The sequence below is a fragment of the Triturus cristatus genome, chromosome 5_2 (genome assembly GCF_964204655.1).
Source record: "Triturus cristatus chromosome 5_2, aTriCri1.1, whole genome shotgun sequence".
Classification (NCBI taxonomy): Eukaryota; Metazoa; Chordata; class Amphibia; order Caudata; family Salamandridae; genus Triturus; species Triturus cristatus.
Window position 1 is genome coordinate 43,606,215 of NC_140588.1, and position 23,030 is coordinate 43,629,244.

General features: G+C 45.6%; 1 protein-coding gene across 1 annotated transcript in view; it reads right to left on the reverse strand.

Moving 5' to 3' along the window:
- Positions 1-23,030, reverse strand: part of LOC146822633 (dynein axonemal heavy chain 5-like) — a 971,002-nt gene that overhangs the window by 179,435 nt on the left and 768,537 nt on the right. The window contains exons 69-70 of the mRNA XM_085606815.1: positions 19,215-19,482; positions 8,797-8,918 (exon numbers count right to left, since the gene is read on the reverse strand). Of these exons, the coding sequence (XP_085462941.1) occupies positions 8,797-8,918; positions 19,215-19,482 (390 nt within the window). The remainder of the gene's footprint in view (positions 1-8,796; positions 8,919-19,214; positions 19,483-23,030) is intronic.

Here is a 23,030-nt window from a genome sequence, read left to right on the forward strand (position 1 = left end):
AGACAAGGTTTAAGTCCCATTGAGGCATTATGAATGGCACGGGAGGAAACGTGTGCGTAATGCCTTTGAGGAAACGGTTAACAACCGGGGACTTAAAAAGAGAAGGCTGATCTGGAAGCCGTAAAAAGGCGGAGATGGCCGAAAGATAACCTTTGATAGTGCCCAGAGCAGAGCCCTGTTGGGCCAAAGAAAGAAGGAACAGAAGGACTTCGGAAAGAGGGGCAGAAAGGGGATCCACAGCCTTAGCTGTGCATCATGCCACAAACTTGTTCCATCTGCAGGTGTATACCGTTTTAGTGGAGGGACGCCTGGCTGCCAGAATGACATCACAGACTTCGGGAGGAAGATCAAAAGCTGTCAACTGTCGCTGCTCAATCTCCACGCATGGAGGTGGAGGCTGGACAGGTTCGGGTGGAGTACCGTCCCCTGCTGCTGCGACAGAAGATCCTCCCGAAGAGGCAGTCGGATCGGGGGATCGATCGCCATGCTGAGTAGCTCAGGATACCAGTATCTTCGTGCCCAATCCGGAGCCACAAGGATGACTTTGGCCCGGTCGCACCGAATCTTCTTTAGCACTCTGGGCAGAAGTGGTATAGGTGGAAAGGCGTACAACAGACCCCAACTCCACTTGCGACGAAAAGCGTCGCCTAGCGAGTGCCGCCTTGGAAATTCCAACGCGCAGAACTGATGACATTGCGCAGTCTCTTCGGTGGCGAATAGATCTAACCTTGCACGACGCCCGAGTGCAGACGCCATTCGTGATCCATCAAGCACCGGCGGCTGAGTTCGTCCGCCCTGGCGTTCAGAGAACCTGCTAGGTGTTGAACCACCTAGGGGATGCCTAGATGTTCCAGCCATGTCCAGAGGAGCAGAGCCTCCTGACATAGGGTCAAGGACCCCACCCACCCTGTTTGTTGCAATACCACATTGCGGTGGTGTTGTCCGTGAACACCTGCACCACACTTACCCGGACAGAGAGAAGGAATGCCTTCAGTGCAAGACGGATCGCCCGAAGCTCCAAAATGTTGATATTGAGTCGGGACTCCGCCGGAGAGCAGAGGCCTCTGATCTCCGCCTCTCCCATGTGGCCACCCCATCCTAGGAGGGACGCATCCGTCACCACTGAGTGCTCTGTGTGGGGAAGGTAGAGGGATCTGCCATTGACCCAATCGTGATTCGTGAGCCACCACTGCAATTGTCGTGCAGTGCCCTCCGAGATCTGGACAGGTTACCCTGATGCTGTGCCCAATGAAACTTCAGGTCCCACTGCAGAGCCCGTGTTAGACCTGGCACCTTGGCGTGAGTCTCCCTTCCACTTTTTGTCACTGTGCCTCATGTGTTTTGCTGGTGTTAGCTGCTCAGAGCACTGTGCCACTGCCAACCAGTGCCACAGTGCAAGTGCCCCCTATTTAAAATGTATATGTTGGTTGGATTCCATGATTGGCTTATTTGGTTTACTGTCAGACCCCAGTAAAGTGCACCAGGAGTGCCCAGGGCTTGTAAATACAAATGCTGCTGGTGGGCTTGCAGCACTGGTTGTGCCACCCACAGAAGCGGCCTGGTAAAATGTATCTAAGGTCTGCCATTGCAGAACCTGCGTGCAGTCTGGTACTGTCATGCTGACTGGGTAAGTGCACACACTTCCCAGTCCCTAAACCTTCCCTTAACTTCATATCAGTCACCCCTATGGTAGGCCCAAGGGCAGGGTGCATTGTAAGCATAAGGTAGGACAAGCCCTGATGTGTGTGGTATGTCCTAATAGTGAATTACAGCCATTTTCGTTTTTCACTATTGTAAGGCTACCTGTTCTCCATAGGCCAGAATGGGCTGCTAGAATTGTTACATTCTATGATCCTAACAGACCCAGGGAACATGGTAGCAATTCGAGTTTAGTATGCCTGAACTCAGAATAATAAAATACATCTTTTAGTAAAGTTTATTTTAATATTCTGTGTTTGCAAATACCACTTTTAGAAAGTTGGTATTTGCTTGCTTGACCATTTCAGCCCGCCTCTGCTATGATGTGTATCTGCCTGTCTGGTTGTGTGAGTGACAGGGCTGGGGAAACCCAGAGGGGCAGGGCTAGGTAGCCTGGTGGTGAATAGGAAGATTGGCAGTCAGATGGGTGGGAGGAGTACACCTGGGCTCTGAATAGGCTTGTGCTCAGCTACCACAATGCTGGCTCCACCTCCTGCGGAGCGGCTGATGTCTCTTCCCTGCACCCTGAATAGAAAGGCAGAGTCATGTCAACAGAGTGCTCAAGAACTGGTTTGGACTGGGCAAAGGCCCCTCAACACCAGAGGAACAAAGGAATTAGGGGTATGTATTGGGGCCCTGCTCCCAAGGAATTAGATCCTGCTGAAACAAGAAGAACCTCTGCCAGAGGAGAAGGAACTGGGAAAGCTGTAGGAGGAGTACTGTCCCTGACCTGGGGGATTGGCCTGCAGTGGTTGCCTTGCTGCTGAAGGAGAGGAGAAAGACTACTAAAGACTTTGCTTCAACTTGTGCTTTAAAAAGATCTCCAAGGGCTTGAACTGAGCTTGCCCCCTGAACGAAGTCCCAGGACCAGTGGACTTCACCCCCAGGTCCCCAGAGTCTTTTTGGAAGTGCCTGCTGCTGTTGTTGGGCCTTCTGAGGGACTGCATGTCCCAAGGAGCTGGAAGCGCGACGCAAGGAAGAGAAGCGTACCGCCGTCGAAGCTGTTGCCGTCGCATCTCGCAGAGAGTGTCGCCGCTGCAGCATCGCATCGAGCGGAAGCGTCTCGCATCATTCCGGAAGTGTCTCGCAACGCCGAAGAAGCGTTTCGCCATCGCAGCCATCGCATTGCACCGCATCGAGAGAAGAGTCTCGCATCGAGGAGGAAGCGTGTCGCCATCGCAGCCATCGTAGTTGTCGCATTGCACCGCATCCAGAAAAGCACCTTGCGTCCACGTAGAAGAGTGCCGCTGCCAAGGCCGCTGTCGTCGCATCTCGTCAAGGGTGACGCCGCTGTAGCTGACGCATCGAGTCGAGCCTTCTCGCAACATCGGAGAAGCGTAACGCATCTGGAAGATCCCGTCTTTATTTCTTTTGCACCAAGAACTTCAATGCATCTGCATCGCTGCAACACTTTCGTTGCCCTGCGTGTCGCATCTAAGGTACATTGACTTAAAAGTGTCGCATTTAAGAACTTAAGAGAAACTAAGCAATCTTCTACCAACTAAGCAACCGTATTGTGTGTTTTTAATCGTTTAATGGTCTTGTGATAATCCTATATACAGAATCCTTATTTTTGATATAAATACCTGTGTGGTGTCCATTTGTAGTGTTGTCACTTGGTTACTGTATGTGTTCACAAATGCTTAACCTATAACGCTCTGAGATAAGCCTTGTCTGCTCGCGCCAAGCTACCTAGAGGGTGAGCAGGGGTTGTTTTAGTAGTGTAACCCCTTACCCTGACTAGAGGAAAGGTTCCCTGCTTGTCACAAGTACCTACCTGTGCCAACCAGAGAACCCGGATTCTAACAGCCCACATATGCCATCTGGCATGTGGCACCAGCAGGATAAAGGAGGCCATCAGGCCCAGGAGCCGGAGGGTCATCCTGGCTGAAACCCGGGACACAGGCTGAAAGATCGGAATCATAGCCTGAATATCCCGGACTCGCTGTTCGGGAGGATAAACCCAAAACAGCGTTGAATTCAGAACCGCTCCAATGAAGGGGAGCTTCTGAGAGGGACTCAGGTGCGACTTCGGCACGCTGATGGAGAACCCCAGCAAATGCAGGAGGTCGGCCGTAGTCTGAAGGTGGTTAACGACTGCCTGGGGTGAGCCCTCCATCAGCAACCAGTCGTCGAGGTAAGGGAAGACTGACACCCCTGACCTGCGCAGGTGAGTTGCGACCACCGCCATCACCTTCGTGAACACCCGAGGGGCGCTGGAAAGGCCGAAGTGAAGCACGGCAAACTGAAAATGCTCCTGGCCTACCGTGAACCGCAGGTAACGCCGGTGGGCCGGCAGGACGGGGATGTGAAAATATGCGTCCTGCAAGTCCAATGCTACCATCCAGTCTCCAGGGTCGAGGGCAGCCAAGACCTGAGCTAGAATCAGCATTCTGAACTTCTCCTTCCGGAGGAAGCGGTTGACGTTCCGGAGATCCAAGATGGGACGCAGACCTCCTTTGTCCTTCTTGGGGACCAGAAAGTAGTGGGAATACCAACCACTCCCTACTTCTGGCCCAGGAACGCACTCGATGGCCCCCTTGGCCAAGAGGGCCGTAACTTCCTGCTGGAGAGTTGCCAAGTGGTCCCCCGACATGCGGTGGTACCGAGGTGGCATGGCTGGAGGGGTGGACTGAAAGGGAAGGGAGTAACCCTTGCGGATGATCTGCAACACCCACTTGTCCGATGTAACAGCATCCCAGTAGGGGAGGTGATGACGGATCCTGCCACCCACTGGCTTGGGGCGCTCCACAAAGCTCGGATTAGAAAGGTTTGGAGGTAGAAGCAGCGGGGGCGGAGGTGGACTGACCCCTACGCTGATTCCCAGACCCACCCCTGCAGAAGCCGCATCCGCGCTGAGGCTGGTTCTGTACAGGCTTGGTGAAGGAACGTGCCTGAGCGCCTCTGCCGTGGCCACAAAAGGAACGAAAACCAGGAGTGGCTGGGCTTTTTGCAGAAAGACCTAAGGACTTGGCCGTTGCCCACGAGTCCTTAAAACGCTGCAGTGCACTGTCGGACTTATCGCTAAACAGGCGAGTGCCATCAAAGGGCATGTCCACGAGTGAGCTTTGGACATCTGGCGAGAACCCGGTAGATCTCAACCAGGCGTGGCGACGAAGCACCACAGTCGTAGAAATCACCCTACCCAGTGAGTCCACTGTGTCCAAACCACACCGAATGGCGAACTTAGCCGCATCCTTGCCCTCGGCAACAGCTTGGAACAGCACAGCTTGGGTCTCTTCAGGACACTGAGGCAACATCTCTGCAACCGCATCCCACACCGCATGGGGATAGGGACACAATAGGCATGCAGTGTTCACCGACTGCAGCCCCAAGCTGGACTAAGATAACAACCGCTTATCGAACTGCTCCAGCTTCTTAGAGTCCTTATCCGGCTCCGTGGGAAAGGCACTCTGTGACGTTGAGGCTTGGATAACCAGGCTCTCAGGCGTAGGATGAGTGGTCAGAAAAGCGGGGTCACCAGGCGTCGGGCGGTGTCGCCCGGTGACATTCTTATCCACAGGGGCCCCTGTGGCTGGCTGCGACCAAGTGCCCAGCAAGACGTCAGTGAGGGCGTCATTAAATGATAGCACGGGCACTTCAGTGAGGAGATTAGTTTTGAGGGCCACTGTAGGGAGATCAAGGTCGAGCCAGCGCCGTGTCCCAATGCGCATTCCTGGTAGGAACAAAATGGTCCTGGAACCTGGGCAAGGGCGGAACAAATGGCACCCACTGCGGCACCGGAGGCAGAGCCGAGGGTGGACTTGGGGCCGGAGCCGGCAGCGCTGGACCTTGTGGCGCCATGGCCAGAGCCAGCGGTGCAGGATCCTGTGGCACCAAAGCTGGATCCACGGGCAGAGCCGGAGGCCCAACAGGATCCGGACACGGGACCGCGGGGCCCGAAGCCGCGCCGGCGGGAGCCTGAAGCCTAAAGAGGCGGTCCATGGTAGCAAGAAATTCTTGCAGCTGTGCGGGAGTCGCCGACGGACCCGGGTAAGGTGGGTGGGCCGCGGGACTCCCAGGCTCCGAAGGAGCCGCAGGGGCAGAACCCCTGTCCCCCACGACCGCATCCGGGGACCAACGGGGGGACGTCGGAGAGCGAACACGCTTCTTCGACTTCTTTTTGTGTCGTCTCTTACCTGAATCTGAGGGTGAAGACTTGGAGCCCGAGGAGCAACGACTGCGGCTCTGCGAGCGTTCCCTGGAATGGCCCCTGGACCGGGAAAGGTGCTGGGACGAGTGCCAGACCTCCAGCAGCTTCCGGCACCGCTCCCTCAAGGCCTTCGGGCCATGGCCCGACAGTCCCGACAGGACCGGGAGTCGTGGTCGGTCTCCAGGCAGTAGAGGCAGACATCGTGGGGGTCTGCCACCGACATATTGCGACGGCAGGCCCCACAAGACCTAAATCCAGGCATCCCTATGTGCACCAAGGAAACCAAAATTGTACAGGAGACAAAAGTCTCAAAAAGGGTAGTCAAAAAGTGACTAAGGTACGTGCTCTAACCAGATCTGCGCTTACTGGCGCGGAAAAAGAAAGAACTGACGTCAGCGCGCATGGGTGGCGCCTAAGTAGTCTCCGTGACGTCATCTCGGCGCTTACGACGCCAGCTATGGATGCGGAGCCGCACAACGCCACCTACTGACGCGCAGGGGTACTGCTAGCAAAACTTTCCGTATCCAATCTGACACCTGGGGATATTCTAAGGTAAGGAATCTATCACTAACGTGTCTCTTTCAGATACAGTTTACTATCTTGGCATATTGATTATGTGGGGTCTATGCTTCGCAATAACTATGACCCAGTGCTGGATGGCCTAGTGGCCTGGATGGAGATGTAGCTTTATCCTTAGTGGGGTGGGTGGCACTGATTGAGATGCTAATTCTCCCCTAGCTCCTATACTTGTTTATATTATATGTTTCCCAACCCACCTGGGAGAAAGAGGTTCATTCTTTTCCAAACATAGCTGATGAGACTTGTCTGGGGCAGTAGGAATTCAAGGTGAACTGGAAGAGACTCACACGTGACTTTGAGAAAGGCGGTTTTCACCATCCCGGACCCAGGATGTTACTTTCTAGTAACCCAGGCACACTATGCTTTTTACTGGATCAGCCCTAGGCTTACAGCCTTCCATCTTCCAATTGAGCATGATCAACCAGAGATACTATACTTGCTTCACGACAACCACGCCTGGTAGTTATATTGAATCAGTCCACTGCGCCCACTGGCCCTTGTGGACACTGGCAAAAAGTATGTGACACCTGTTTATTTATTCTCCAAAAATACCCATCTCTGCCCCCTATGCTTTGGGAGGGAGTTTCTTTCCTTTGAGCAGTTTCGGTCCCTGGGAAAGATTAATGTGGTCTAAATCATCTCTTATTTTTGAATTCACCATACCGCACCAGCGCAGTAACCCAACTTCTTGCGTGAGCAAAGTTTTTTACACTTGACATGGGGCTGCCCCTAATCCAGGCATTTTGGGTGGAAATAGCTGCCATGGTCGTGACATAATAAACCAACCAAACCCCTATGCCCTGCTCCCTGTGCTCGTAGGTTGTGTTATAGATATACCCTGCGCCATGAGATGACTAGTAGCCGTACTGTTACTGTTGGCTGGCGCTATATAGCCTGGACGTGGATTAAGGGCCCGCTTCCCAAGGGCTGTGACTGCTTGAGTCATACGACTTTATGCAGTGAACAGGTTGACATATATGCTTCTTAGCAACACCTCCACAGATGAAGCCCAGTGACGTCAAGGGGGCCATACCAGGAATATATGGCTCAACTTGCTGCTGCTGATGTGACCTGCACCACACCTTCCTATGGTTATTTGCCTTCTGCGGACACTGGCTGACCTACCTCCCACCCCCGCCCCACACCACGAACGTGTTCTGTTGGCCTCTCCACTGCCTTTTCCTCAAGTTCAGTGTATCATTGTTATGCTGTGGTGCTTTTCCTATCTCAGGATTGTATATGTACTTTTGTGTGTACTGGTGTTAAGCAAGCCTACAATGTAGTAGATCTGGTTAACTTCTGTTACCATATCCTTCCCACTGGGCTCTGTGTTTTGTTGTCACCTAAGTCGAAAATTCAATAAAAAGATTTTTTCTTTTAAACAAAGTTTCTCCCTTAGGGTGAAATAGTTGAGAAAGCAACAACTAGTTCAAAAAGATTAGTCTTTAATTCAATTAGAATTCTGTGAGACTAATATAGTATGTTGTATAGTCAAACACGCCCAAACTGTTAAGGTAAATCAAGAAAAATATTTGATGTTTCAAGATAAAAATTACCAAAAATTCAAATAAAAAAAAATTTTCTTGAGAAAAAATAGCCCACTGACACCCAACACAACAGAAAAAAGAGATTGTGTTACTCTAAAAAAAAGTTTCAGAAAAGTTAAACCTTACGGCCCGGTTGGATAATGAGAGCTGGTGGAAAGAGGACTCTTTAAGTGTATGGGTGATGAGGCACATGCTTTCTGATGTTGCTACAGTGCAACAAAGCTCTCGTTGTGACAGCAGACATTTCAATATATCATAATCCAAGGTGGATAAAGTTCAGGAGAAGGTTTAGAATGTAAACGACATCAGTCCTCACTATCCTTTAAATAAATTATTCACATGTTGACACCTGTGCAAATCCTGGTTTACAAGATGCTGGCATTATAAATCTGTCGTTAACATCTGTCAAACGTGATGAAATCTCCCAGGCGAAAATGGCCCTGTAAATACCGAGACATATAGATTTTGATGATCTGCATGTTATGTCTGATTTTCACGGGGCAATTCATAATTGGTGTCACTTATTGCTTATGATGAACAACGATCACAGGGGAATCAGTGTTTATCGAGTGAGATATATAAAGCACCAATTAGGAAGGACTTGAAATCGAGGCCTAGGAAAGTATCTGAGATTAAATTATGGACAGATAATATTCTGGTACTATGTAAAATAAGTTTGCGATGAGATGTTTGAGCTACGATGGGCAGGGACAGACATAGCTAAAGCATTGCAGAAATAAAGGAGAGGATAACTACAGGAAATATTATTTAAGATGCACTTTTGACATTTTTAACAATAAGGAATCTTAAATTAGTAACCTGGACAGTTGTATGAAGAAATGCTACACCATACAAAAGTGGCTTCCACTGTGGCATGTTGCTCACGTCTAACTGTTCCTGCGTGATGCCAGAGTAAGTACGCTTCAAACCAGCTTTTACACCTGAAAAATAACAAAAAATGCATCATGTCCTATAGAAATGAAATTCAGAGCTAAAATCAACTGGAAGTTAACAAGGCTTATTATTTTTTATTACCTATCGAAAAAGATACAGCACTAAAGAAGGACAATGCCAATTTGTGCATTAACAAAGATTCCATAACAATGCATAACTACCTTCTCTCCTTCTGCCCTACTGTCATACCACCCACTCAAAAAACATTGGAAGATATGCCTGCTGCAAGTATCTTACAACTGCGATTCACAAGCAATCTTCTCCGCCTCATGAAAATGCCATAACATCACTAACCAATGGATTTCTAGGGATTCCTGTAGTGCCACACATAGAGCTAGGATAGTCTGCTTTACTGCCAGTAACATGTTCATTTGATGAGTTGTGATCTCTTCATGTGAGGCGCAGTGCATATGTCCAACAGCACAATTACGGATGCTCTTGCTCTCTTTTCTTTCTTATTTTCTATAGATTTCTCTATATCCTCTAGGAGTACATACTACAAATCTTGACTTTTCGGGCATTGCAGCAAAAGATGAGCATGCGGACCTATGTTGTCATCCGTAACATGGTGTTCATCACCTGCATTCTAGCATGGACGGAATGCCACCCTTACATGGTTTTACAAATAGGTTCCCTCCTCCAGGTATGGGAGGCAGTGAGTATGTAGGTTCATTTCTCCTCCTTATACTCAGTCTCTAAATCCTTCCTCTATGCCTTCTCAAATGCACCTCACATCTGCCCTTATCTAGTGCTAAACCATATGTTGACACATAATACAGTGTGATCCCCCCTTTCTTTGCTGGAACCTCTCAAATGTGGTCAAGCGTCTGGTAGCCTGTTGAGTATCTTGTGATATGCATGAAAATATTGAAATTATCCTCTTTCGTGATCACTGGAGTCTTCTTCGATCTGATGAAAATAGTTCTATCACTCCTTATTAACTAGTCCCTTAGCTACGACCAATTGCCATATTTACACGTACAGCATCTGCAATCCATTACAAGGTTAAAAGTCCATGTTCTCAAAACAGGATATACATGTCTGACCCCACCGATCAGCCATACTGCCCCACGCCTGCAGAGTAGTCTGTGAAAGGGGAGATACAACTGTCTTCTCATGCCTTTGTACTTTTGGAATCTACAGAATTTCCATAGGTGGCATTCTGAAAGAGCATGGGCAGCAAATCATCATTCCTTCCTCATCCTGGAGAATCCACTCAGTTATATAGTGCAGCAGAAAGGATTATTAGCAACATTTTGGATTTGGCATCCCAAGGCCTCCCTCTCTTGGTCTTACTGCTCCCTGTGAGAGTGAAATTATTTAATTCTCAAATAAATGCATTACATAATTTCTCAAATTATAGATTAATTTTAAAGGACTAATGGCAATGCCTCAAAGAAATATAAAATGTAGGCCACCCTGACATCATGACTAATGTTAACCTGCATTCTTATGGGATGGCCCTGATACTCTATTGTGGCAGAAAAGCCTCAATAGAGCTTGAAATAGTACTCCATTAAAGCAGCTCAGTCTCAATAGTGTTTATCATGTCTTTGTACCTTCTCGGTAGAGTGGCGTACACATCTAATGCGATGTAGACTCACAGATATCTACTGGCTTTCTTTTGCCACCTATAGGGTGTCGGCTGTTTCAGTGCACTAGTCCTTTCGTATTTAAGTTCAGAACCAGTGCCTCTGATGTATTTATATCTATTTAGTATCCTGGTACTTTCTAAATCATCCCTTAAAAGTGCAGGCTTTCAATATTCTGTGTCAGACAGAGATACAACTACACCATCAATGAACAGAAACAGGTTAAACATGTCACCTCCAGATTCTATAGCTATTATGCTGGGGATATCTAAGATGTATTAAGCAAGGGCCTGCTATGATAAAAGGAAGAAGCAGGGGTGATAACAGGCAATCCTCTCCTATGCAGTTTCTCATCTACTGTCTCTGCCACTTGTAGCTCACCATGCAATAAACTAAGGGCCAAGATCAAATTTATGTAGGTGTACACCATGATGGGCTAATCCGACCTATTGAGGGCCTTTGCAGCATCGAGTGACAGAAATAGAGTCTCCTTTTTACTGTGTTTTCTTAAACAGATTAAGTGCTTTCTTGGTATTGTCTCTGTCTGTATGATCAAACATAACAGGAGCGAGAGGGGAACAAAATGAGAACAATGGGGTGCACTCCACTCAAGAAATGTACAACAACAAAGACCTCCCTGTCCCTTCATCCTGACAATTCTTTTGTATGCACGCTATCCAACAAGTTCCTTGTTAGCTCTATACAAAGGCATGTTCCCATAGCGTGGAAAAAAGAGGTGAGGCTCTTAGAGGGGAACAAAATAAGTGTGGCATTAAACGGGGAGTGTAAAATTGAGCTAAAATGTAGGAAGTGCCTCACACAGATAATCACCACAAGCAACCCCGATCTGGTACTCTTATTTTTCAAATTGTTCCCTCTCTTCAGTAATTCAGTATGACCTCAAATCTCTGTTATAAGCTTCTGCACCTGTTTTTCTCTAAGTTTATTTGTATATAGCGTGGATGCTTTCTATCCCTTTTATGAAATGCGTGCTCTCTGGCTAGCGTATATGCTACCCGTTACAATACTAGCACCCTGCCCTGCTCTCTATTAGTTATGAAAATGATATTCTTACAAAGTTGCTTTGGTTATGTGTATGTTTTGCCTCTGCTACCTAGGCTGTGTCCTAAGCCTCTCTAGCAGCACCTCCTTCATTCTTTTCAATGTCGAATCATCTGTATCGTAATAGCTGCAAATAGCCATCATTTATAGCATCCCTAATTATGTTTTTATCTGAGTCTTCCTTATCAGTATATCTAACAGGTTGTTCTTATTGTGCTATCAAATTCCCCTCATAACCACTTGGTCCCTACAATGTACCATTATTTAGCTTCCCTTCTTAGATCGGGTCCCTATTTCATTGCCCACCACATTTACGTGAACCAGCTGTCTTTTAACAAGCTCAGGGTGCTATTTTAGAAAAATGTAGTCAAGCTTGGCATAAATCCTGTATGCCATTGAAAAATATGAAAAATCCATCCTCAATGGATGTTTAGCATACCAGACATCCACCAGGTCCATGTAAGCTTCACACTATCTTTCCTGCCCAGAGATAGGTACAGTTCCCTATATATCCATTGTGTTAATTCTACATCGGTATCTATAACAAGAATGAGGTTACACCCCAACCCTACTATAAGTGACACCAGGTCCTTTGTTCCCAATGAGAAACAGACTGACTCAAATAAGAACATCTTGCCATCAAACTTGGAATGATGCAGTATCCAAGCATTTCCCTTCTGTTTCTCTCTGCATATCTTGAAGATTGAAATCAGCCCTGGATACTAGTAAAATTCCACCCTGTGCTCTGTTGGTAGCAGAGGTATAGTAGAAATGCAGCGGGTACAAGCAAGACTTGAGTAGAACTTCATCTTGCTGCAGTAGATCATGTCCCTGCATGAAGCAGAAATCTTCCTCCATCTTGCAGCCTCTACTGTGGGATGTTCAGCCCATTCACATTATACAAGACAACCCTGACTCTTGTGTCAGATCCAGTATTTCTATGCAGACTTCCCCCATCCATTCCCTCCACTTAATATCTGTACTTTCGTGAAGCAGAAGTTTATTTTGACAAAACCTGCCCTCGTGGGCAGGGTTTGTCCCAAACTATTCCCTTTCAATTCCCCTTCACCTTTACAACCAAAATGAACACAATTTTTAAAAAAAACTATCCATGATGATTATTGAAGTGTCGTCTGCTCAAAGGAACCCATCTTGAAGGACCATAATCTGTTTTCATTCAACAGTCTCTTGAACACCAAAATATTGTCCAAGATTCAAAGAGTCCACTTGCAAGTGATCTTTCTTTATTATCGCTTTGTTTTCCATCTTCAAATAACAGTTCTGGCAAATCTTTTAGTCTCTAACCAACACGTGTTTTGTCGTTCGGTAAGTCTACCATCAACTTCATCAGTGCTCTTATTAACTAGATGTGCAATCTCAAATGCAACATCTAATTTATAGTTCTAATTTTTTAAAAGAGCCATATCATAGCTTGCAACCGCATAAGCATATATACAGGTAAGTCTCCAGCATCAAATCCGTATCTACCTAAAGGAGTCCATAAGAATGGAGTGTACTCTGACCAGCAAAACACGTGTTTCGTCATTCAGTAAGTCTACCATCGAGTTCATCAGGACTACAAAAACAAATTACATTCTCAAAAGTACTGTACATGTGTTGTGTAACTCGGACTGATGACGTTGCGCTGTGTTCTACCTTTGTTATAAGTAATGCTTGGGATATAAAAGTTGCCTTTAAATTTCGAATTGCCTCTTTATACTTGCTCCTATTAGTATGTTGTTGCCTAAATTAATTCAACTGTGATTGGTTTGACAACACATAATACATGATATAATTATAATGATGTTTTTATTAGAATTATATGTTTGGATTTTAATATGGTTTTGTTTCTCTTTTAGTGGCAGTATATATTTGTAAGAAAAGGATTACACATTTAGGATGGCGGTCACGTTGACATAGTCACAGCTAATCTATCTTCTGAATCCGTACCACTTTTTCGCAAGTGTTCTTACTAGTGGTATATTACTACGAGTTTGACTTTAACTTCGGAGAGCCAGATTAATAATAATATTTGATATAAGGATAATGCAATTTGGATGATAAGAATATACGTACCTTTCTTCCCTCTTTGTTCCCCTTGTATGTCATAAAGATACGTATAGAAATTGAGGTTTTATTGGCAAGATGGCTGCTACATTGGATAATATGCCTTTTGAATTAGGATTACTATTGTATATGAATTGTTATTTGTGGAATGTTATTGTATGAAAGAATTAAACTTTGTTGGGCTAGATTGCAAGATTGGGCTAGGATGTAGTTTTTTCTTTGTACGTTGTAACAATATGTACAAATACAGATGGGATTATACTCTAAAGATGGACGCCACGTTGCTGCAGTTACCACAAATATCGCTATAGAATTATTATTTCACATTTGATGCCATTCACGACATGAGAAATGTGCAAATACAGAAGAGATCATACCCTAAAGATGGCTGCTGTGTTGACGCAACCCTAAAGATGGCTGCTGTGTTGACGCAGATACGATGAATATATCTTTAGGATTATTATTTCACATTTGATGCTATTCATGACATGATGTGGCACAAATCAATTTTAATTTATCTGTCTGGATAGCGAATAATAACTGGCACTAGGTTATTCTGATTTAATATATTTGCGTTACATGTATGGATTAGTTGCCCATGATAGGCTTCTTTGTCCGTCTATGATATTGCTGTTTATTTATTTTATTTTTATAGTTTTATAGAGTGCGAACCAGACCCGTGAGGGTATCAGAGTGCTTGTGACGAAATATAAATATCGTAACCAAGATGGTGCAGAAGTTACACACCAAGAATCACATTTGCAGGTCGGAGTACTCTCCATTCATTTGGACTCCATTAGGTAAGAGTGATGCGAGGCATGTGCTTAAATATGGATGTGTGGAACTATATAACGATATAAGACTGTAGTTGCAACTTCACGTGTGCTACTGTGGATATGGAAATACACATGCTGATTGGAAGAAATTTCAATCTGGCATCCACATTATACTTTATGTTGTGCAGGCACGCACAATGTGAGAAATGGTATTATATATACTGTCACGTTGTTAATATTTTGACATATTAACTTATTAGTGTACAGTTACCATGTGATATACAGATGTTTGGGGCCAGACAGACTTATTTCTTTTGGATGCTTTCTTTTGGAGGATTTGTTGAGTAGATATCCGGGCTAGGGATTGAAGTGGATGTGCAGTTTTGTTAACTATTGTGATAAGTTTTGCTGAGAGCCATGAGTAAGAGTTTGGTTTTTCCTTAATTTCAGCAATTGTGTCTTGAGGGTGCAGTTTCAAGGCGTATTCCAAAATATGACATTTGAAATTCAAATATTAATGGATTAGTAATCATTGAAATATGTGATTTTCCGTATAAATTGATACAGATTTGATGCTGGAGAGTTACTTGTATACACACGTATGCAGTTTCAAGCTATGATCTTGTGAGATGTTGGTTGGTTCTTAGAGTGTTTGCAATTTACGTTGGAATTGAGATATATATTCCTTTGTTTTTTTATTTTTGATTATAGGCTCTTATAAAAAATTAGAACTATAGATTAGATGCTGCATTGGAGATTCTACATCTTGTTAATAAGAGGTGAGTAGCATAGATCCTATAGGGAATTGACGCTGGTTTTATGGGCGTTTGTCTACACTTATTTGTAACTACTCGATGAAGTGAAAACTTAGTCAAAGCCAGGTTTGTGACTTTCCCTTCTCTTTTATTCATATTCTCTCTTTAATTTATTTGAAAGAGGCCTTTTCTTATGCATCATTTTCAGTGTTTACAGGACTAACATCTGAATACACTATGGTATTTTTCTTTGTTTTACTTTATTTATATTGGCATGTAACCATTTCGAGCATCTGTAGATAATGGTGGAATTCCTGTTATTACCAATAACTTAGCTACCTCGGGGAAGAGGAAGGTTATGTAACCATGGGTGAAGTGTACTATTTACGACGGTTGTAACATGTTATCGTAGCCCTGAGGAAGTCGATGGTAGACTTACCGAACGATGAAACACGTTCTTTCCTTGTCGTAGTACTCTCCGTTCTTTTGGATTCCTTTACATTTATATGGATTTGATGTTGGAGACTTACCTGTATATACACTTATGCAGTTGCAAGCTATGATATGCCTCGTTTATAAAAATTAGCACTATAAATTAGGTGCTGCAGGTACATCTTGTTAATAAGAACCTTGATGAAGTCGATGGAAGACTTACTGAATGACGAAACGCATGTTGACTAGAGGCTACAAGATTTGCCAGAATTCTTAGCAAAATTTGAAGATTGAAAACAAAGCAGAAATAAAGAATCTTGGACAATTTTTGGGTGATCAGGAAAGTTTGTTTGGAGGCTTTATCTCTCCATAAATTGGAGTGCTTGGTGGCCGGTTCTCATCCATGAAGCACCTTAATAATTTATTGAAGCAAATACTTAGAGACACACGATTGTGCGCACTTGATAACCCTGCTACCTTGCTGTTTGTATGTCATTATTACTTTTCATCCACATCACATAAGTGTTACCCAACACTACTGTCAGGTTACCGGTATGCCAGTCCTGGTACAGGTACCGGGCCATATTAGGTCTTACATCATTCTCAGGGGTTGCCAGCAGATTGCGTAAATACATATAGCTCACTGGACCAGCCATCTAGTGTTCGTCCCAGGGCTTCTCTTCCAGGCATTATCTAATTGTTGGCCTTTCTGATGTATTGAAATATTACCATTCCTTCAAAGACTGATTGCATAATGCCGGCCATGCCATTATTCAAACAATATACAAAACAGGAGGCCCATTTAATATTTTGTTTCTTCAGAAATTCAGTAACAGGAGAGAAGGATTTTCGATTTTGGATGTATCTAGGGCAAGGTCTTGATAAAGGTAGATGCACTTGCTGCCAAAACTTTATTCACGATTCACTTGTACTCTTCTCCTTATGTTCTCCTTAACTTCATAGTAATGGAGCCTGGTCTCAATTTCTGGTGGAAATTACCTTTTGGGGCCAACTGGTGCTACCCTTTGTGGTCTATCCTGCTGAACTCGAATCCCCTCGTCGATGCCAAAATTAGAGGTAAAAAACACTGAGCACATTCTTTCACAATGTCTCCATTAACTCCCCTATGGTACTCCTCTCACAGATGTTACACTTTACTGATGTATGCGCCTATTCTGTCTGCTTCTTCTGGAGGATGATGTTTTGTCCTTCAAGGTTTTAAGAGCTGGATACACACTAATTCAGCTGCTCAGAATCTTGCTTGGGACTACTTGCAAGGGTTGATTTTAAAACCGGACTTAGGGACATTGTTCAGCAACTTTCCACTGGTGCACAAAGAGGGATAATCTTTTTAATTATCACATGTAGACAAAAACTTTTGCGACACACCAAAAAATGTAATTTACAAGAATAATGGTTCCTTCAAGGGAAGTAAACATTCTTCACTTCCTAGACAATAATAGTTATATGCGATTAAATGGAAACAAAAACAACTTTCTTAAACCTCCAATTGTTTAGTAAGTACCCATATATTTAGATGCACAAGCCTGTGCAAAAATTCAGGTATATACATTCCATATACACAATGACAATATTCTTGCAGCAAATATTCATTAAAGTCAACACATGTAAGTCGTTGTTTCGATCCCTAAGCATCACATTGTAACAGAGTCTTCATCAGGACCCAATAGGTAGATACCTCATAGGTAATGTCATTTACACCAGAACCAATTAGTAGTAAAACAAAATTTAAAAAAAGATTCCCCATTCTGTGTATAGAAAGCGCTGCAGCCGTCAGTCGCTCTGGACGAGAACGCAGTCACAATTGCTCACTATCCTGCACCATTCATTAAACAATGCACCGTTCACAAGGAGCATCTATTGTTATTTTGTCAAAACTTGCTGTAAAATATGGCCATTGTGTATATGGAATGCATTTGGCTTAGCGGCAACCCCGTATGTCAGGAAGGGCCTCTGTTGTATGGGCGATTGCAACAGAAGAGTCTATGTCGCATCTGTAGGAACAGCAGCAACACCGTGTCCCAAGAGGGGCTGCTGGGACCATATCACCAAAGAGTTTGGGACATCACCCGGGACTGGATGGGAGGCTTTGACCAGCGGGTCTAGCCGTACAACAAGAACTACACTGACTGACCCCCAAGAATCAGGAGGATGCCAAGAAAGACATTGCACCCTCACTGGGATCCCGTTGGGAACTGAAGAACCAAATTCTTCCTAGCAAGGGGGTGGGGGAGACTGGGGAAAGTGACTTACAGCGTCTTTGCGAGCTGGAAGCTGCTCTGATCACTGGGGAGAACCAGCAGCACTACTCAGATGAGCGAGCCTGCGCCTGCCATGTGCAGCCGCATGTACAGCAAGCAGCCTGACTTCTCCCATGAGGATTAGAACTCGCAAGTGCCCAGGCTCAGGGCACCCGCTGCAATGCCGAACACTTCCTTGCTGCTAGAGCGGGTAGGACTTGAGATGGGCCTGTAAAGACCCCGGGGATTCGCTGCTGATGGTGCTGCATCACCTTAGACACTTTTGACTAATTCTTAAGAGTCAAAGGGGAACTTTACAGTACAACTTACTAGTAAGTATTCAATGGATACGATCACCAGTGAATGGGGAATAACTCTGACCATGGTATAAGAAAGTGGGTGGGATGGGGTTTGCCTGACAACTACTAGATCCCCGCCCTCACGGGGACTGTGTTATTGTCCATGAATGTTGTTAGTCCTTTGAATGTGTAGAGTTAGAAATAAAATACTCCTTTTTCTTATAAAATTATGTATTGGACTGAACATTGATTTATTATTCATGCTGTGTGCATTTTGAGGTATGAGACATGTTCACTCACCTGTATATACAATCCCTCCTGCACCCCTCACCCCTAGGGAGCCTTTAACTGCTCGTCCACAGCTACTACAGAGGGTCAAGTGAAAACGGGGTACTTGGCTCAGTTGCTCAGGATCCATAGTAAGCCGGGACATCAGTAAAAGGCCCCAGCCATCAATGGTGGGCCCAGTAGCCCCTGCGATACCACTGACCCTCTGAAAGGTCTGGTATATATTTATGTGTAGTAATTAGTGTGCTGCGGTATTTTACCCTTTAGGAGCACTGAACTTTCATTATTACTGCTGCCTATTACGTTGCACTGAGTTGTGATTACTTAACACTACACCTCCACTGAGGAAGCCCTGGTTTGCTTTGCTTTACTAGCTTGAGGATCAGATAGTAAAAGAGTTATAATTGGTAGTAATTATCCTACAATAGTAACAACAGAGGTAAAATAATCCAATCGCGACAATCTGAGGCCAGCACCTCCTGATTGCCCCAGTCCCCTGGTTTAATCTAGAATTCAATTTTATTCTTACGCCTTGTACAGGGCTTCAATGGTAATGCATTTCTGGTAGAAGAGAAATAAAAACACAAATACACATTCACATTTAATACAGAATTTGTATCATCAAATGTGAAAATCAAACCAGCCCCTTCACAATGGTGGGCTATTTACTATCCTCAGGAACGAAAAGCACAAACGTAATAGGTCCAATGTACAGAATCTGAAAACAAATAATTAATTAAGGAAACTTTACCTTGAGGTGGTTCATTTGTAAATTTTATTGAGGACTGCAGCAGGTTAATAGGAAATTTTGGGTGCACCTCTGTGGTGATCCATGTTCTGCAACCTTCGTTCATTGATTCTGTCATGGTAATGGTGTCCAAGAGCTCATCCATGAAGTCCAGGCCCAAATGACAGTTTTGTAGAAGGAGCCATCCTCCATCTTGCATGGACTGATTTAACAAGCGCCTTGCATGAATTTCCTGTCCCTGGCCCATAGAAATAGCTCGACAGGGTGTATTCTGCAAGAAAGTATTGATAAGTGAAAAGGTCAATGAGTAACTATCCGACATAGCCTTGAAAATAACAATAATAAAAATAAGTAGGGGGTTCATGCTAGTTGTCACCTGCTTGAAAGGTGAAGCAGTACTGCAGATTTACGCACAGACAAACCATTAGGGAGGACAGAGGTAAATAAATGATCAAGTGTAACCGCCTTCAACTGCTCACCCATAAAGCATGGGATGGCAGGAAATTAAAGTGCCGATTGCTCAAAGCTTAGGGGGCACGGCCAACAGCCGAAGATGGCGGACATGTCTGTTTAGCGCTCCCGCAGGGTGGCTGGGAATACTGATTCATTCGCTGGTCAAACTATAAAAAAACTCAGACCAATACCCTACAGTGGAGGGGAGTTGTCACTTGCTTTGCCTGCACAAACACCATACTGGTTTGCTCTGTCTGGAGTGAGCGCATCGTGCATGGCTTAGCTGTGCAGACCAGCGTGGACGAGCCACACCCTCCTTTACCTGTATGAGGGCCTTCTCAGCTGGGGTGCAGTCTCTGCGATGGAGAAGACGCCTGGTGACCCATGTCGCTACTTCTGGACACTCCCCCCCCGGGCTCAACGGACACCGCCCAATGTGGCCATGGACCAGGCCAAAGAGAATGGGGACTCCTGCACCCGCAGCAGCAAAGCACAGTAAGTTAGCATATGGCATGGGAGTTGTGATTGTGGGTTCGGTGGCTGGGGAGTGCCAATACTGTGCGGCGGCTGCAATGGCACCTAGGGTGCTTCACGCCGCCTGTGCCTCTGGGACGTTCAGCCATTGGGTCGAGATTCGCCTTGACCATGAGAGGCAGTTATCCTTCCTTGAACACTGCAGCAGTGTGAGGGCATAGAAGTGTGACTGTGGGCCTTGTTCTGGAACTAAACACAATCTTTGGGGAATGATTAGCAACACCAGTGCCAGTAAGATGATGTGGGACATCAGCTTCCCACCTTGAACCCTTTATATCCTGTGACTACATAATAGTCCTTCACTATTAAGGAACACCCATGAAGTGTTTATCAGTACCGTAGTGCGCCAAGAGTCAGATTCCCACCACTTCCATGGTGCATGTACTGCTGCAGCCTATCGACCCCACTTCTCTTTGGGCCTTCCACGCAAAATACCTTGCACACCCTATCGGGCCGGGACATGCCTACCCCATTGACTTATTGAAAGGGATGTACACCTATGATGCCACATGCAAATACTACATGGAGCCCTCCCTTGCTCAAATTGCGCCTACCCTCCTGCAAGTACTTACCAGGGAAAGTGAATTTCACTAGGCCTTGTCAAGTGCGGCCTTCTCTCTGTCCCAGACTGCTCATACGCTTCACCATCAACATTGCACTTACCTTGGCCCCTGCTTACTAAGTCTGTTGCAACCTGTGACTGTGCCTGAACCCCTCACGCCCACCACCCTACATGCGATCTTGTCAACGGTGCACCAAGGCACAGCTGCGCCTTCCGTGGAGGGTACACCAGCCCAGTTCCTTCTACAGTGTCCCAGTGCCTCTGCCCATATACTGATCATAAGGTATGGGATCTCAAACTGGGACTGAGCTACTTGTTCCACCACATCTGTAGCATTCTAACCCATGCTAAACAGTGCACTACATGCTACTCCTAGAAACTACACAATGGGGAATTCTAAACCACTAGACTGACGTCTCAACAGGGCAGTGAGCCATCTCAACATAGTCACTCTGATGCCTCCTCCACACAAACTCTTGAGGACTGTATCCCGCCTACGAATCTAGTTCCCCCTCTTGATAAATTAGATTTGATACTCCAGGAAATACAGGACTCCCGGTCTGCCATGGAGCATCGTACTGATATGCTGCGGCTGAGCTTGACATTCTATACAATGACCATCGAAAACTCTCTGATAAAGAGAAAACAGCTGAAACCACTATATCAACACTGGCCCCTCAGCAAGCTTTACATTCAGCAGCAATTGTTGAACTCCAGAAGCAACTTCCAGCCTTACAAGATAGAACAGAAGATTCCCAAGGCCATGCATGCCGCAATAATGTGTGCATCATGGGGGTTCCGGAGGGTGTGGAAGGATCCAATCCAACGTTATTTATTGAACAATAGCTCCAGAAGACAGTAACCCCCAGAGACTTTAAACCCTGGTCACTGGAAAGTGCACACAGGATGCCAACCTGATCCCCTCCCCCTAGAACACCGCCCTGTCCCATGGTTGCATGGATCCTGAACTTAAGGGATCGAGATGTTCTCCTCCACAAGGCCAGCAAGATAGCTCCCATACTACTGGACTACGTACGGTCTCACTATTTCTGGTTAACACACTAGAGGTATAGTGATGCAGTGCATCCTTTTTAGTGGCCAAACAACAGCTGTGCTCTGAGAGACTCACTCATGCCTTAATGTTCCCAGCGCGCGTGAATAATACATGACCAACGCTCACTATTCCTTGCCTCTCCAGATGCTGTATGGAACTGGCTAGAACAGCAATACCCTACCGCACATCACCCCCCTCCATCAGAGCAACCATAGAGGAGGACACAAGAACCTCCTAGACGCCATAGGCACAGACCAGTCCGACGACCAGCTTCTAGAGCGGCACCTTCCCTGCATCAGGGCCTAGAAGGAAGGAAGGCAGTCCTGATGACTATGTCATCTATTAGATCACAACATCAACAGCCTTCCTCAAGCTCCTCAGCGCGGGGGGACTCTGATTTGGAGTCTAACACAAGCATGGCAATTTTTCCCACTGTGATGCCACAAACCACAGATATAGTGCTTTGATCCCTGTCGAGTGCTGGACTACCATATTTTCTTTTCTGCCACGTCAGAAGCTGGTCCAGATAATTTTCACTCTATGTTCCATCTCTTGTTGTTGTCTGCTGCTTTAACCCTCTCTCTTCTCCTCCCACCATCACCCGCTTCCCCATTTCTCTACTCCCCCTTCTAATCATTGGTGAGGGCATTGGTTGATGTATGGTTGCTGTATCTTGAATCCTTTCTCCAGGAGACTGTCTCTGATAATATGCAATGCAATGACTGTTAATTGCGTAGCTTCCACATCACAAGGATTTACTGTCGGTATTGTGCATAGTGCATGCACCCTTGGTGATAAGGGTTCACTCACCTGATATTATATTACTGCTGGTTTCCCTACAGTTATTAGTAACTAATGTTCCTGAGGCGTCCATGCGAGGTTCTTGCAATTACTGCACCTGGCACTTGATTATCCTGAATAGTACCATAGTTGGCCCCCTCCTAAAGCGATTGCACAATGTATTATTTTGTTATGATGGGTTGTTTGTTACTTCCATTTTGGTTGAGCATAGCATTGGGAAAATGTTCCTTTTACTAACATGTATGCTCCTATGTCTACCATGGACATGAATACATGAAGAGTGCTCCCACCAATCTGGCCGGTTGCGAAATGGTAATATGCCGACTGTTCTACAACACTAAAAAGTCACTGACCTGGAAAGCCCGGGTCATAGGGTCAATGTATAAGCAACACATAATTCTGGTGCAGCTCCATC